Consider the following 13,513-nt stretch of genomic DNA (forward strand, 5'->3'; position numbering starts at 1 on the left):
CCTCGGGTCAACTCGGTTCCACTGCAACCAGTATCTCATCCTCAAGTTACCGCATCGAGTAGGTCTGGTCGCAAACCGTGGATTGCGGGAAACGTGCATTGTCCGTTTTGGATGTGGTCGGCATGTATGTTTTGGGTAGCGCTGCATGTGTTCATGCATGGAATATGGACTGGTAGGTTTGTGGTAAGGACTGCGTGAGCATATACGCGGGAGGGGGTTTGACTGGTGCGCGAGGGATGGATGGCTGATGGGGCGGGGCGACGGATGGGGTAATGGGGAGCGAGGGGACAGGGGATACATATTGGAGAGTGGTAGGCTAATTGGAACTGCATAGTTGTATTTTGGTTCTTTGCGACGAAGGTTGTGGGATGAGGCAGTTGTACAAAATGGTAATGCGTATGCTAAGCTAATCGCAAGAGAAAACGATGATACTAAGAAATGAGGAACGTATTTTTCGTACCAAAAGAGGTAATGGTGGTAGTACAAGCCCAAGCGAACCACAAGGAGGACAAAGAAAAACCCAAGCAATGCCGCAGTGCCCACCAATTCACCAGAACACCGACTCGCAAAACATGCGACTACCTCCTCGAGAACCTGCCGTCAAATGAGTCTGCCTCTCGGTCATACCCAGCCAGACTCTTTCGTCTCCGACCCCTCTCCGCCAGACTAGCGCTCCTCCGACTCCCCTTACTTCTCACCGAAGTAGAATATCCAATGCCGCTGTCCCTCCGACTACCCGGCTGCTCGATCACCTCCACGATATCCTCCTCATGCTTGAGCTGCCGGGTATCGTGATCATCCGAGAGATGCTTGATAAGAGCCTTCACGTCACCGCAGATGGTATCCGAGTCCGCGTACTTGGAGCAAATAACGCAGCAATATTGGCCGTCGGGACCATCACGATGACACTTGACGACGAAGCGGTTCTGGACTTGAAAGGTTCGTTCTGTGTCGTAAGCCCATTTAGAGATTTCCCATGCTTTTCCTGGTGAGAGGTGGAGTTCGCCTCTGCAGTGTGGACAATAGGGGTCTCGGTCTGATGTTATGCTGGTGGCAAGCTGTTGGGTTGGGTTCCGTTGGAGGTCGTATGCGTATACGCAGTATAGGTTGTTAGAGGCTGAGATCATCGTGGGTCCGGTTACGGAGGTGGCATCGGTGACTGATTGCTCTGGCTCGACGTTGTCTCGCCATGCGAGCACTGTTGTGTTGACAGGGCTGCTACTTCGCACGTGTGAACTCCGGGATCGTGGTTCCGGATACTTCATCAGAGCTGTGGATGCTGAACCCATACTAGCACCAGACTGAGGCAGTGTCAACGCGCGCGATGGTGCATGTGATTGCATGTGCGAAGGCGCATGCGAAGGTGCCTGGGACATGATGTGGGATGGTGCATACGGCGGTGCCTGGGATCCTGTCAAAGACTTCGCACGAGATCGCGTACGGGATGTCACGTGTGACGGTACATGCGATGGCGCGTGGGAAGTATGGTGAGATGACATGTGTGATGGCGCATGAGAAGTATGGTGGGATGGCGCGTGCGAAGGCGGGCGCGAGGTATGATGTGACGATACATGTGAAGGCGCATGCGATGTATGGAGGGTCATTGCTTGTGATGGCGCATGCGACGGGCTCGAACGTGCCGTGAAAGAGTGCATCGACCGCGGTGTAAGCGGCCTCTCATCTTGTTGACGTTCCTGCAACGCAGCCAATATCTCGACCGACGTCGCAGCTGCTACTCTGGATGCCGCATTAATGTTCGCTAGCTGATGGGCGATGGTGTCGCCTGATGTGGGTCCGTATAGGAATGTGGTGACCAGCACGCTTTGGAGGGTAATGATCTGTGACTGGAGGGCTGTATGCGCGGTTACTGATAGTGTCTCGTTAGCTGATGGGTCTCATGGGGTTCAGAAGAGGAAGAGCACGCATACCATCGCCCATGGCGAACTGGGCCCCCAGAGTTTCACATCCGATATCCATCTGCCTCATGACCACAGCTTTGTCCGTCACGATAGCCTCATCGCTACCCAGTCGGTCATCCTTCACATACTCGATCCGCCTTGAAGCAGGGTATCCTTTGCTGCGCAGGTTTTCTTCATAGTCTCTTTGCTCCTTGGCCGTGAGCGTCCCGTAAAGATCCCTTGTGGCATCAAAGACATCCAAGAGTGTGTTCACGAGCGACTGCACGACATTCGCCGGATCATCGGGAGGGTTCTGGGGTCGGTCGTCAGTACGCCCATTCATCGAACAACATGCCTTGCTTGCATATATACGGGCCGAATAGGAGGTATGCTTACTATGACCGCGACGCTCATGATCCGACTTTGCTGTTTTTTACTTGTTGTCGTTCCGGTTCCTGCTTCCTGCCGCACCGTACTTCCCTGATATGTATAAGACAGAAACAAACCTGGCTCGCAGTCGAAAGGGGAGCTGAGCGTAGCGAAACTAAAGTAGTTTAAAACTAAGAGCTGAAGCCTAAGCAGTCACGTTCTAGGCACCACCACATAGGGGTCCTCTGTTACCTATACAAAACGTCCCACGCTCTCCAACCCACAGACCCTTTGAATAAGCTCCGTAACGGATTGCTTCCCCACTCAAGCCCTACTTTGTTATGAATCGCCTCATGCTTGATGATGGCTTGGACAGCTGGCAGGGCGCCATTGGTGCTGAGCGCACCTTTGATTGGAACATCCACCGCTACGGGCCGCGCCAGGAACGTGCCCGCATGGAGCTTGACGTCATTCTTCAAACGTAGCGCCGCGCCGATGGGAATTGTGGGTGTGACTTTAGTGCCAGTGTGCGGGGTGGATGCGTCGTATTACTTCTCTGGGTCGCGGTGGAGATGATAAGACCCAAATGCGGGTATAACGCCTTGTGTCATACTCAAACGGGTCCATTGTACGGGTGGGTTGTGCCCACGGTCTCGACGTTTCTGAATTTTTACCTACATGCAACATGATGTAGGGTGGGAGCGGTCTGGGGAGTCGCAAACTATTGAAGTGACTGTATCGTGCATGTCGCTCGAGAGCGTGCATTGGGACGCGCTGGTTGCGCTTGGGGAATACGGTGTCGGAACACGTCATCGGGCGCGAGCAAAAGCGCAAAACGCGACCGAGCTATGTACGCGCCTCCCGCGACGATGTTGCTCGGGTATGGATGAGAACGGTCCTTTTTGGATCGCGGCTCTGTTTTGGGCGCCATCGTGTGATCGGGTGCGAGAGTAACAGTGTGACTAGGGGTTGGGATCGTGGCAGGCTCTCGATCATCGCCGGCTTAGCGTGTTACTAGCGCAGGATGCTCGTGCTGCCGGCCTCACAACATCGGGGTCAGACACCGGAAGTCGTAATATCCATACGAATTTACATGCAGAATGAATACAGCATTGAGTTTGTGACCGGAAGATCTAGTATGCAATTAAGGGTCACCCGCTGTCGGCGTTGGTCAAACGTTCACCTAGTACAGATACAATCAGCTAATAATATACCAGAGAGCACAGCCAAGGAGTGCGACTAAGCTATCATATTTACACGACCAGCATGTCAGCCTCGAATATCCGTCTGTTGAGTTCTAAGACACTGTCGTGTAAAGGACACACTACTGCGATACGTAGTCATGCTTGCCCAGCACGAGCGGTGAGTCTAGGACAGCCAGATCCCGACACCTTCAAAGACACCGAAAATGTACCACATGCCTCTTCTACCACTTCAAAATCTGCCAGGGATGGTATAGATTAGCGTTTAGTTGCATCGTCTAGCTCCCCCGAAGACGAGCAGAGACAGATTGTTGCCATCCCAGTGACGCTCTCGGAAGCCTCCGACTCCCAGAACCTTGCCTCACTCTGCGGATTCCTCTGGCTCGACACTCCTACTCTTGCTATCTTCGAGGCTCTTCTCTTTGATAAACCACGCAAAGATGGCGCTCCCTGCAACAAGCACAATGCCTACACATAATGCAGCCCTAGTAGCCCTTCCGTAACACTCCCGGACGATGCTCTTCAGTGCCGGATCCAGACCCCTGTAGTAAGCCAATCCAGCCCTGACACGCTCCGCAATCTCAGCCGCATCGTCACCCTGCAGCTTTTCCTGGAGAGATCTGCGGAGTGTCTGGTTAAACGCCGTAGCGCACATGGAAACACCGAAGACTGACCCGAGAGAGCGGAAAAGGTAGGAACAGGCGGTGGCAACGGCTTGGTCGGTGTGTGAGGCATTCGCGATGAGGCCGATGAGTGTCGTCGTTACTCCTATGCCATTGCTAAAAGAGCATACGCATGTAGCCACCACCATCGCCGGTAAGCTCTCGGTTAATAGGCCAGCGAATAGGAGGATGAATGAGAGCCCGATCGTGAGGTTCGTATACGCCATGACGGTGATCCAGTAATACTTCGCGGTACGCCTCATGTAAAAGCCGCTGAAAAGCGAGCCGCTAACACCGAGGATGATGGAAGGGACAAGGAATAGTCCAGCTTTGGAAGCGCTGTAGTCGCCCATGACCTGCCAATAAAGCGGTATGAAGAACAAGGCAGCCAACCATCCCCCGAAAGAGAAGAAGTTGCAAAGATAGCATGCGAAGAGCGTCTTGTTGAGGATGATCCGGCCTGGAGCGAAGGGATGACTTGCGACGTACTTCTCGACTAGCACGAAGACGACGAACAGCGGCGTAGATGCGAGACCGACAATAGTGATGGGGTTACCCCAGGATACGTTGGAGCCGCGATCGAGACCGACAAGTAAACCGAAGACGGCGAAGATCAGGATGACCGCGCCCAGGAAGTCTATCCTCTTGATCTTCTCTTTCCAGTGCGAGTGGTCTTGCTCTGGGAGATCAAGCACCAATGACACAGCAATGAAGGCCGCAGCGCACATCGGACCTTGCGCCAGGAACGAATATCGCCATCCAATGCTATCCGCGAGTAACCCACCAAGAGGCGCACCAGCCGAAGCACCAAAAGCGTAGATCAAGTTGACATAGCCCCTAAATGTAGGTGTGTGAAGTCAGTGTATGCCTCACACGCACTTCGTACAGAGAGACTTACTGCCACTGCCCCCTCTCCCTCAACCCCACAATATCACTCAACAAAATACTCGTGCACACACTCATACCGCCACCCCCAATCCCCGCAAAAGCCCTCGCAGCAACCAACTTCAAACGTGAGGATACGAAGTCAGTGTATATATCATGTGCGTTTCGTACATGTACGACTTACCTCACCAATGCTCCTCGCAAGCCCACACCCCACACTCCCAACCCCAAAGATCAAATACGCAGACAACAGACATTGTTTTCTTCCAAAGATATCAGAAAGTTTTCCATACAGCGGCTGGAACGCAGATAGCGTGAGGAAATACCCCGTCGCAATCCAGGAGGTAGAGGACAGGGCGTGTAGATCCGTGCCGATGGTGCCGTAGGTGGTTATGACGAGGGTTTGGTCGGCGGAGGATAGGAAGACCTGTCAGTTCACTCATCAGTTCCGAGAGCTTTTGGGCAACAACAAAGTATGAAGGGATGGTAAGAGAGGTTACGTACACCAATAGCAATAGCAGGAAATATATATTTCATCCTCTTCCTGACTTCAGGCAGGCCCTGGTGTTTAAACGCGTCGCCATGGCTGACTTGGCGCTCGATATCTCCTCCATCTTCTGCGTGCAGTCCTTCTGGTGCGATACCAGTTTCTACAACGGTTGTCTGCGCGTCGTTCGTGGGGTTTGGCAGGAGTGGGGTGGTTTCATGCGCAGGGACATGCTCGTCGGGTGGGAGATTCGGCGTCATTGCGGCGGGGTCGGGATGGCTTGCATGCAACGGCGAGACGCTGGATACTGCTCAAGACATGGAGGAGTGTGAAAGCGAGCTTTAGCTGTAGCTCTTTGACGCGCAAGTATGACTCTTCATCAGAGTTGTCATGGCGATGATCGGTAAGCTGCGACGCGTAGTTGCTGGGACAATTTTCATAAGCCGCGTTATGTCCGTAGGGCGTAGTGGGGCTGGATCAGATAGGCAGGTCGTTGGATGGATCACGGGAAGTCGCGATATCACGAACGCGTTTCACAGATAACGAGGATGCAGCTGCAGAAAACGTCGAGTCGCTAATGTACAGAATAGACTACAGTAACTATGATACTTCCGCAGACCGGACCATGCATAAACCGGGAATGAGGTATGGAGTGCACATTTCATAACGACTATCATTAATCGCAGCGATTTCATTGCGGTATACCGACAAATTAAGCGGGTTGGTATTTCCTCAGCTGTGATGAGATTAGCGAACAGTGCATAGACAGTTGGGAGGAAGGAGCGACTTACATCTAAACTCAAGTACTTGCTCGTCATCTTGCCTTGGTCCCGCATAACACCGACCAACGTCTCACTCTCCTGGAAGAAGCCTGCCTTCAAAGAGATAACAATGAATTGCATACCGGGGCTAGCATGCTCGCGCACATACTTAGCCACTCTGCTGACATTGACGTTGTCTAATGCGGCATCGACTTCATCGAGGACGAAGAACGGCGAAGGCTGGTAGCTGTGGATGGCAAATAGCAGAGCGAGCGCGGCAATCGTCTTCTCACCACCGGATAGATGCTCCATGTCGCGGAAACGCTTGAGCGGTGGCATGGCGTGGTATTTGAGACCTGCGAGGTACGGCTCCGAGCTGTCTTCCATGTCGAGATATGCTTGTCCTCCAAGCGGAAACTGTGGCGACTTGGTCAGGTCCTTGTAGGTACCACCGATGTTCTCGGAAATATGGTTGAAAGCCTTCATGAAGAGATCGTAGCGCTTGGTCTTGACTTCTTCGAAAGCCTTCTTTGCAGCAGCGGCGCGCTTGCGCGTCTCGGCGAATGCTTCGTCGACGGCTTTAAGACGCGCTTCTGTTGCAACGAGACGTTCAGCAGCGCGCATGTTGGGTGTAGCCTTGTTGATTTCGGTCTCGAGGTTCGTGATCACGTCGGACAACTTGGCTTCTGCAGCCTTGAGCAGATTGCCCGCTTGCGATTGCACGCGCTCATCTGGGTCGTCCTCCTGCGCGGCGTTAGTACAAATCATATAGACGTCGACTCTGGCACTTACACTCTCAAGTATCTCAACAACCTCCGTCTTCAGCTCGTCGTCGAGCTGTTCAAAGTCGACTTCGATGCCATAGTCATCCACCTCCGCGGCCTGTATCTGGGTCGAATCAGGGTCCTCGTCAATGTCCATAGCGTCTGCGTCCGCGTCGGGCCGCGGCATATCAGTCATGGGTAGGGACGTCAGCGGTTTAGAGTCTTCCGTGAGTGGAATCTTGATCTCGTTGACACGGCACTCCTTGAGCACATTGTAACGGTTTGTCGCGCTCGACTTGATCTTTGCATCCTCCTGGTCGACTTCCTTCAGCACATTCTTGACCTTTTCGTTACGCTGGTCTAGAGTGCGTCGTGCCTCCTTCACAGCGGCAACACGTTCAGCGAGTTTTTCTTCCAACCGCTGTCGTTGATCCTGCAGCGTTTCCAACTCAGCCTGAAGTACGTCACGGGCGCTTTGCAGCTCTTCCCGCTTGGCTTCGAGCTCAGTAATGTCAGCAGTCTTGCGCTTAATCTCCTCCTCGGCTTGCTTGAGACGTTCCTCAACACCTCGGGCCGATGAGTCGACCTGCTTCATCAGATATTGAAGTCTGCTGCGCTGTTTGCTGAACTCGAGACGCTTTTCTGCTGCTTCTTGCTGAACAGTACCCTGTTGAGCTTCGTAGTCGCGAATGGACTCGTAGCCGAGCCGTTGGCAGAACGCGGCGAAGACCTGGTCATTGACCTGATTCACCGTGTCTTGATAGGTTTGGAGTTCTTCCTCCCGGTTCTGCAGCCGTTGCGCTTGCTTCTCGTAGTTGGGCCGAACGCCCTTCAACTCGCTCTTGTGATGTGCTAGCTCCTTCTTGACGCTCTCAATGTTGCGACCAAGTGCCCGGGCTTCCTCTTCAGCTCGAGCAATTTGCTCTTGTAGGTCTAGCAACTCGACTTCGAGAGCCTGTTCCTGGGTGTACTGACGATCTTGCTTGGGAAGCGCGCGGAGCTCTTCTTCATATCTGTTCTTCTTGTCCAGAAGCGCCTGGTAGGACCGCTCATCCCATTGTTGCTCGCTTGAATCGTCGTCACGGTCAAGCTCACCACCCGTCTGTGTACCGCCTTTGCCGATTACACGACCGTCCAGGGTGACTGCCTTGACTTCGATGCGTCTTGTGTACCTGAGCTCTTTCGCGAGCTTCTCTGTGTTACAGATCATGGTGTTGCCACATGCCGCAGTCATAGCGCGCTCGTGCTTGGGCTCATAGTTGATACAGTCAATAGCAAGTCGCATGCCTTCGTGCATACCCTTCAGTTGGGGGTCTACCGCCTGAATCTGGATGGAGTCTAGTGGGTTGAAAGACATGACACCAATGCGTTCTGCCTTCAGGTATTCGATGCATGACTTGGCAGTGGTTTCGGTGTCGACAATGACGGTATCCATCTGGTGTCCGAGCACTCGTCCAATGGCCTTGCGGTATTTCTGCATCTTGGGGGTGATGAGATCCTTGTATCGGCCATGCACTTTCTCAGATCCAAAGCGAGTCTTCAAGCGATCGATAGTTCTGCGAGCCTCCTGTTGCTTCCTTGACTCTCGACGGCTGCCTTCGACGATGCTGAGTTGCTTCAGAACTTCCTGCAGCAACTGGTTCTTCTCGTAGTATTGCATCTCGATCTGCTTTCGGTCGGCGCGGAGTCTGTCAAGGTCCTGCTGTTTGGCGGCTCTTGCGCTTTTCAGATCCTTGACTTGCGTCTTGGAAGCCTTCAGGCGCTCCTCGAGCTGGCTGATGTCTGCATTCAGCCTCTCGACAGCCTTCTCGTGATTGTCGACGCTCTGCTGGAGGTTCTTGACATGGTCCCGGTCGGTCTCGACTTCGCGCTTGAGCTTGTCTATCTGCATTTGGTCTCCGTGGGTCCGCTTCGTAACGTCGCTGCGTAGCCGGCCGTATTCTTGGAGGTCCTGCTCGGAAAGCTCGCGGCCCTGGTTCTGGGCAGCCGCCTTGAAGTCATCCTCCCACTTCTTTTCGGCCTTTTGGACCAGATCGAGGTCCTTCTGGCATTTCTCGACAGCCTTCTTCTCAGCGTCGCGCTTCTTCCGGAGCTCGTCCAGTCTGCTCTCGTATTTACGGCGGGTCTCGTTGGAAAGGCGGATCTTCTCCTCGATAGGTGCGAGCTCGTTGGAGGCGTCCTCGATCTCCTTCTCCTTGGCCTTGGTGTTGCGGTCAGTCTTGGTCAGATCTCGCCTGATCTTGGCCTCGGCCTGCCTCTCCGCCTCGTGCCGCTGGTGGTACTTCTCGACGCTGCGCTTGTGCTCCTTGAGCTCTTCCTGGTGGCTGGCGATTTTGTTCCGCGCCTTCTCCATAATCTGCTGGTCCAGGTAGAGCTTCCATAGGTTCTTTGTGACAACAGCTTCGTCGCGCTCGGCGAGCTTCTTCTCGTATTCGTCGGCTTCGGCCTTTTGCTCCTGATATGTCTTGAGCTCTCCGTTGATGCCGCGACGCTCGTGCAGATGTTTCGCGTTGTCTTCGGTGGCGTTCTCGGACTCTTCCTTGAGGCGGTCGTATTCGGCCTTTTGCTCGAGACTGCCAGAGATGCGCTCGACCTGTAGTGTCAGCTGCTCGGGCGCGGTCGTCGCCAGCTTCTCCACGTCTCCCTGGAAGACGAGGAAATTCCGCGCTTTGACCAAGATGCTGTGCTCCTCCAGCGCCTCACCGTACTGCTTCTGGGTGACGATGCGGTTGTTGATTCGGTACTCGCTAGAGCCGGAGCTGGTGATGGCGCGCTGCCACTCGTGCGTCTGCTCAGCGTCGTCCTCGAAGACGGCCTTGACCCAGGCGTTCTGGGGATCGTTGCGCTGTGAGCTGGTTTGCGAGTCGCCGTTGTCCTGTGTGTCGCCATTGGACTGGCCGTTCGCGTCGCCATTCGCATCGCCGTCGGCTTCGGTTACGGTGCCATCGGCGTTGATTCTCGCTTCCTGGATGATCCTGCCGCGGTAGACCATGTCCTTCAACTTCTCGGATCGCAGATGGGACGACCGGACTCCCAGGACGAAGGAGATGGCGTCCATGCTGTTCGACTTGCCCGAGCCATTGGGACCGATGATGGAGGTGAAGTACGAGTCGCCGAAGAGGAGCGTGTGGCGTCCGCGGTACGACTTGAAGTCTGCGCATGTTTAGTCTGTGGATGCAAGCAATTGCGCGTCGGGGGGCCTACTGTAGATCTCGAGCCGCACGAGCTTTCCCATGATGGCGGTGGGGATGCGCGACACCTAAACTGGTGAGTGCGCGGTGGGAGGGTCGTGTTGGGCGGGTTTGGAGTCGCGGGGTGGGCTGCCCGTGATAATCGTCGTGTTGTCGCGCGTAGTCGCGTTGACGGCCAAAGCGCGCTAGTGGCTCGACGTGCATGGTGGCCCGCAGTGACGAAAGCGTGGCCGCACGCAGGGGAGCTCGACACCGGCCCTGCTTGTCTACCTACATTTTCCTATGTTCGCTGCAGTCTCGGGGAACCTGCGCCGTCTTTCTAAGCCCTCTGTCCACTTCGCCTCCCCTCGTGACCTCTTCGACCTCGCATGCCACGGGTGCCTGCGATGACGTTGTGAAGCTTGCCAATCACCAGCTTGCATTCACCCACGACCTCTGCCCCAGAAGCCCCCAAGTTCTGAGAGGAGCACGATTCTCGACCCCCGCACATCACTCGCCTTGTCATGAGAGCATAGGGTCTGACTAGATCTGATCTGAGCCGCCCCTTCCTACTGTACGCTCTGTTCTATGATATACCGCCTCTGCTCCGACCATGGACCGGGGGCACTCGCAGCGATATACAGCAGCTAACAGGCATGACGGCTGCAGGTTCACCCCCGCGTCCCTTCAAGAGACCCCTCCACCGCCGAACCCCCTCTAGCCTCGAAATCGTCCAAGAGGAACTGCCCACCATGGCGACCCCCGACGATGCAGATATAGGCGGTATCCCCAAATCCAGGTCTGAACCGCAGCTGGGAGTCTCTGGGCTTTCGGCCCGTCCGACTCCAGGCGACTCTACGCTGCTGGATGAGCCTGTATCCTCCGCAAATCAACCACTGTCCACACCTGGTCTCTCCCGCTCTGCCTCTTTCTCCAACAGCTCCTACCACGATGACTCCGACGTCGAAGATGCCGCCTTCTTCCCGCCCGTCGAGAAGCTCACCATGTTCGACTTTGTCGAGAACCTCGCCCTGTCGCAGCGTATCGAGAAGATCCAGAGCTCCATCGCCTCCCAGACAGAGAAGATCAAGAACCAAGCCAAGAACCGGGGCATCACAAAAGACCGCGTTGTGGAAGAGTGGCGGCGAAGAGTGCCGTCGGAAGCAGAGCAGCTTGAGAAGTACAAGAGACGCATGCGCCATTCGGTCGATCGCCTGAACCGCCGCTGGAGCGAGTCGCTCACTGTCACTGCGCGCGAAAAGGCCTCGTTCATCGCCGCCGTCATGAACATCTTCGTCTCGGGATACCTCGTGGGCTGCCACCCTGACCTGTTCCCACACTGGTACACAGCTCAGTTGCTCTACTTCATGCCCATCCGCTTCATGACCTACCACAAGAAGGGCTACCACTACTTCCTGGCCGATCTGTGCTACTTCGTCAACATACTACTGGTTCTGAGTGTCTGGGTCTTCCCGCAGTCTAAGCGCCTGTTCATCGCGACATACTGCCTCTGCATGGGAAACAATGCCGTCGCTATTGTCATGTGGCGTAACTCGCTAGTCTTCCACAGCATGGACAAGGTCGTCAGGTAAGGAGCACATTCCTCTAACATCAACCACCTACTAATCTGCCTAGTCTCTTCATCCACATCATGCCCTGCGTCACTCTACACTGCCTTGTTCACCTGCTGCCCCCAGAATACCAGCAAGAGAAATATCCCGCCATCTACGATATCCGCCATTCGGATCCAACCTCGCCTCACCACTATAACCTACTGCAAATGATGGTCTGGGCCACTTGTCCATATGCTGTCTGGCAGGTCGCCTACCACCTGCTCATCACAGTACGTCGCCGCGATAAGATTGCCGCAGGCCGACCTACTAGCTTCACATGGTTGCGCAAGTCGTACGCCAAAACCTGGATCGGCAAGATAGTCCTCTCGCTGCCCGACTTCATGCAAGAGCCTGCCTTCATGTTCATCCAATACAGCTATGCTGTCGTCACCATGCTACCCTGCCCCATCTGGTTCTGGTACCGCTGGCCGAGTGGTTTGTTCCTCACCGTTGTCTTCATCTGGAGTGTCTACAACGGCGCAACCTTTTACATCGACGTCTTCGGCAACCGCTTCCAGAAGGAGCTGGAACAACTGAAGAAGGACATGGCAAAGTGGCAGGCGTCACCAGAAGGCGGTTTCACGCCCTTTACGCCAATGGAAGGAGGCAACGAGAAGCAATTAGGTTACATCCCTCCTCTCGAAGGCAGCACAAGCGTCAAGCCTGTGGACGGAGAGACAAGGGAGAGGAAGTAGCTTGCTAACAAGCGTTTTCATTAACAGATTCACGACGACCATGTAAATGCGCAAATCCTGTTTTACGAACTGTCTACACGATTCCAGAATGAGACGATCTAGGCGTTTGATTTGCTTCAACTAGTTTGCTTTCCGTACTTGCGTTTGAAGGCTGCATCCGCGCGCGTTTGATTTGTTGCATTGCCTAGACTGGTTGGTTGGTTGATATACCCCCTTTCCTTCGCTAAGTCTTGTCACTCTTCGTTATAGCTTACTTCTAATGCTCAAGTTTCTATATCATTCTTACAACTCGGTCTTTCTCAGCATCTCTATATACGCCATTGCTGTACAAACATTGTACCAAAATACATACTAACGACACAGTATCCATCTGCTTATACATACAGGATTACCGTGTCTTGTCCTATTATATCAGAGCTTGTCTCCTCCTTGACGGCCCAGGGTTCATATACGTCTCACCAGCCGTCATATCCTTGCTCGAAAGCTCGATCCGTTCATGCGCCTTCAGTCTTTGAGATACGTACAAAGTCCATTGCAATGGTCAAAGTCGCAATGGTGATACTCTTCCGCAGCGGGTGGAGGCGAAGGACGAGGCTCTTGCTCTTCACCCCTTGTTTCACCGCGGTGTCCACGCTGGTCTTCAAGTCGCCGAACTAGAGCTTGGAACGCATTCCAGGTCTCTTCTCGCCCCCGTCTCTCTCTCTCTACATCACTGCTCAATCCGAGTGCGTGCCGCCGCATGGTTCGCATAGTGTATTGGAATGCTTCTCGGATTTCTCGCGCCTGCTGGGTTGCTGCTATGGCGACTGCGGTTGCGGCTACGGCCTGCTCTGCGGCTTGGTCTGCGAGTTGTGCTTGAGCCTGAGCATACGCATAAGCCTGAGCGGCTATTGCAGCTTGTGCTTGAGCGTTCCGCGCAGCTTGTGCTTGGGCATGTGCTGCGTTTTGGGCTTCGGCTTCGGCTTCTCGTGTCTGTTTTTTTCGCAATAGCGGCGTTGATGGTGTTG

At 54.4% G+C, this 13,513-nt stretch overlaps 4 protein-coding genes across 4 annotated transcripts; 1 reads left to right on the forward strand and 3 right to left on the reverse strand.

Moving 5' to 3' along the window:
• Nucleotides 1-1,881: 1,881 nt before the first annotated feature.
• On the reverse strand, nucleotides 1,882-2,312 carry J4E86_007567 (uncharacterized protein; the record flags this gene model as incomplete). Its single annotated transcript, XM_051448086.1, has 2 exons — nucleotides 1,882-2,211; nucleotides 2,295-2,312. 2 exons carry the CDS (start codon nucleotides 2,310-2,312, stop codon nucleotides 1,882-1,884), a joined length of 348 nt encoding a protein of 115 aa, XP_051301024.1.
• Nucleotides 2,313-3,830: 1,518 nt separating this feature from the next.
• J4E86_007568 (uncharacterized protein) lies at nucleotides 3,831-5,763 on the reverse strand (the record flags this gene model as incomplete). The annotated part of the gene is made up of 4 exons (XM_051448087.1): nucleotides 3,831-4,968; nucleotides 5,030-5,136; nucleotides 5,201-5,443; nucleotides 5,521-5,763. The coding sequence occupies 4 exons, from the start codon at nucleotides 5,761-5,763 to the stop codon at nucleotides 3,831-3,833; spliced, it is 1,731 nt and encodes a 576-aa protein (XP_051301025.1).
• Nucleotides 5,764-6,215: 452 nt separating this feature from the next.
• On the reverse strand, nucleotides 6,216-10,263 carry J4E86_007569 (uncharacterized protein; the record flags this gene model as incomplete). Its single annotated transcript, XM_051448088.1, has 4 exons — nucleotides 6,216-6,239; nucleotides 6,295-7,008; nucleotides 7,057-10,181; nucleotides 10,233-10,263. The coding sequence occupies 4 exons, from the start codon at nucleotides 10,261-10,263 to the stop codon at nucleotides 6,216-6,218; spliced, it is 3,894 nt and encodes a 1,297-aa protein (XP_051301026.1).
• A 687-nt stretch (nucleotides 10,264-10,950) lies between these two features.
• Nucleotides 10,951-12,506, forward strand: J4E86_007570 (uncharacterized protein; the record flags this gene model as incomplete). The annotated part of the gene is made up of 2 exons (XM_051448089.1): nucleotides 10,951-11,786; nucleotides 11,834-12,506. The coding sequence occupies 2 exons, from the start codon at nucleotides 10,951-10,953 to the stop codon at nucleotides 12,504-12,506; spliced, it is 1,509 nt and encodes a 502-aa protein (XP_051301027.1).
• Nucleotides 12,507-13,513: the final 1,007 nt, after the last annotated feature.

Source organism: Alternaria arbusti (genome assembly GCF_024043155.1).
Source record: "Alternaria arbusti strain BMP 1465 chromosome Unknown scaffold_10, whole genome shotgun sequence".
Taxonomy (NCBI): Eukaryota; Fungi; Ascomycota; class Dothideomycetes; order Pleosporales; family Pleosporaceae; genus Alternaria; species Alternaria arbusti.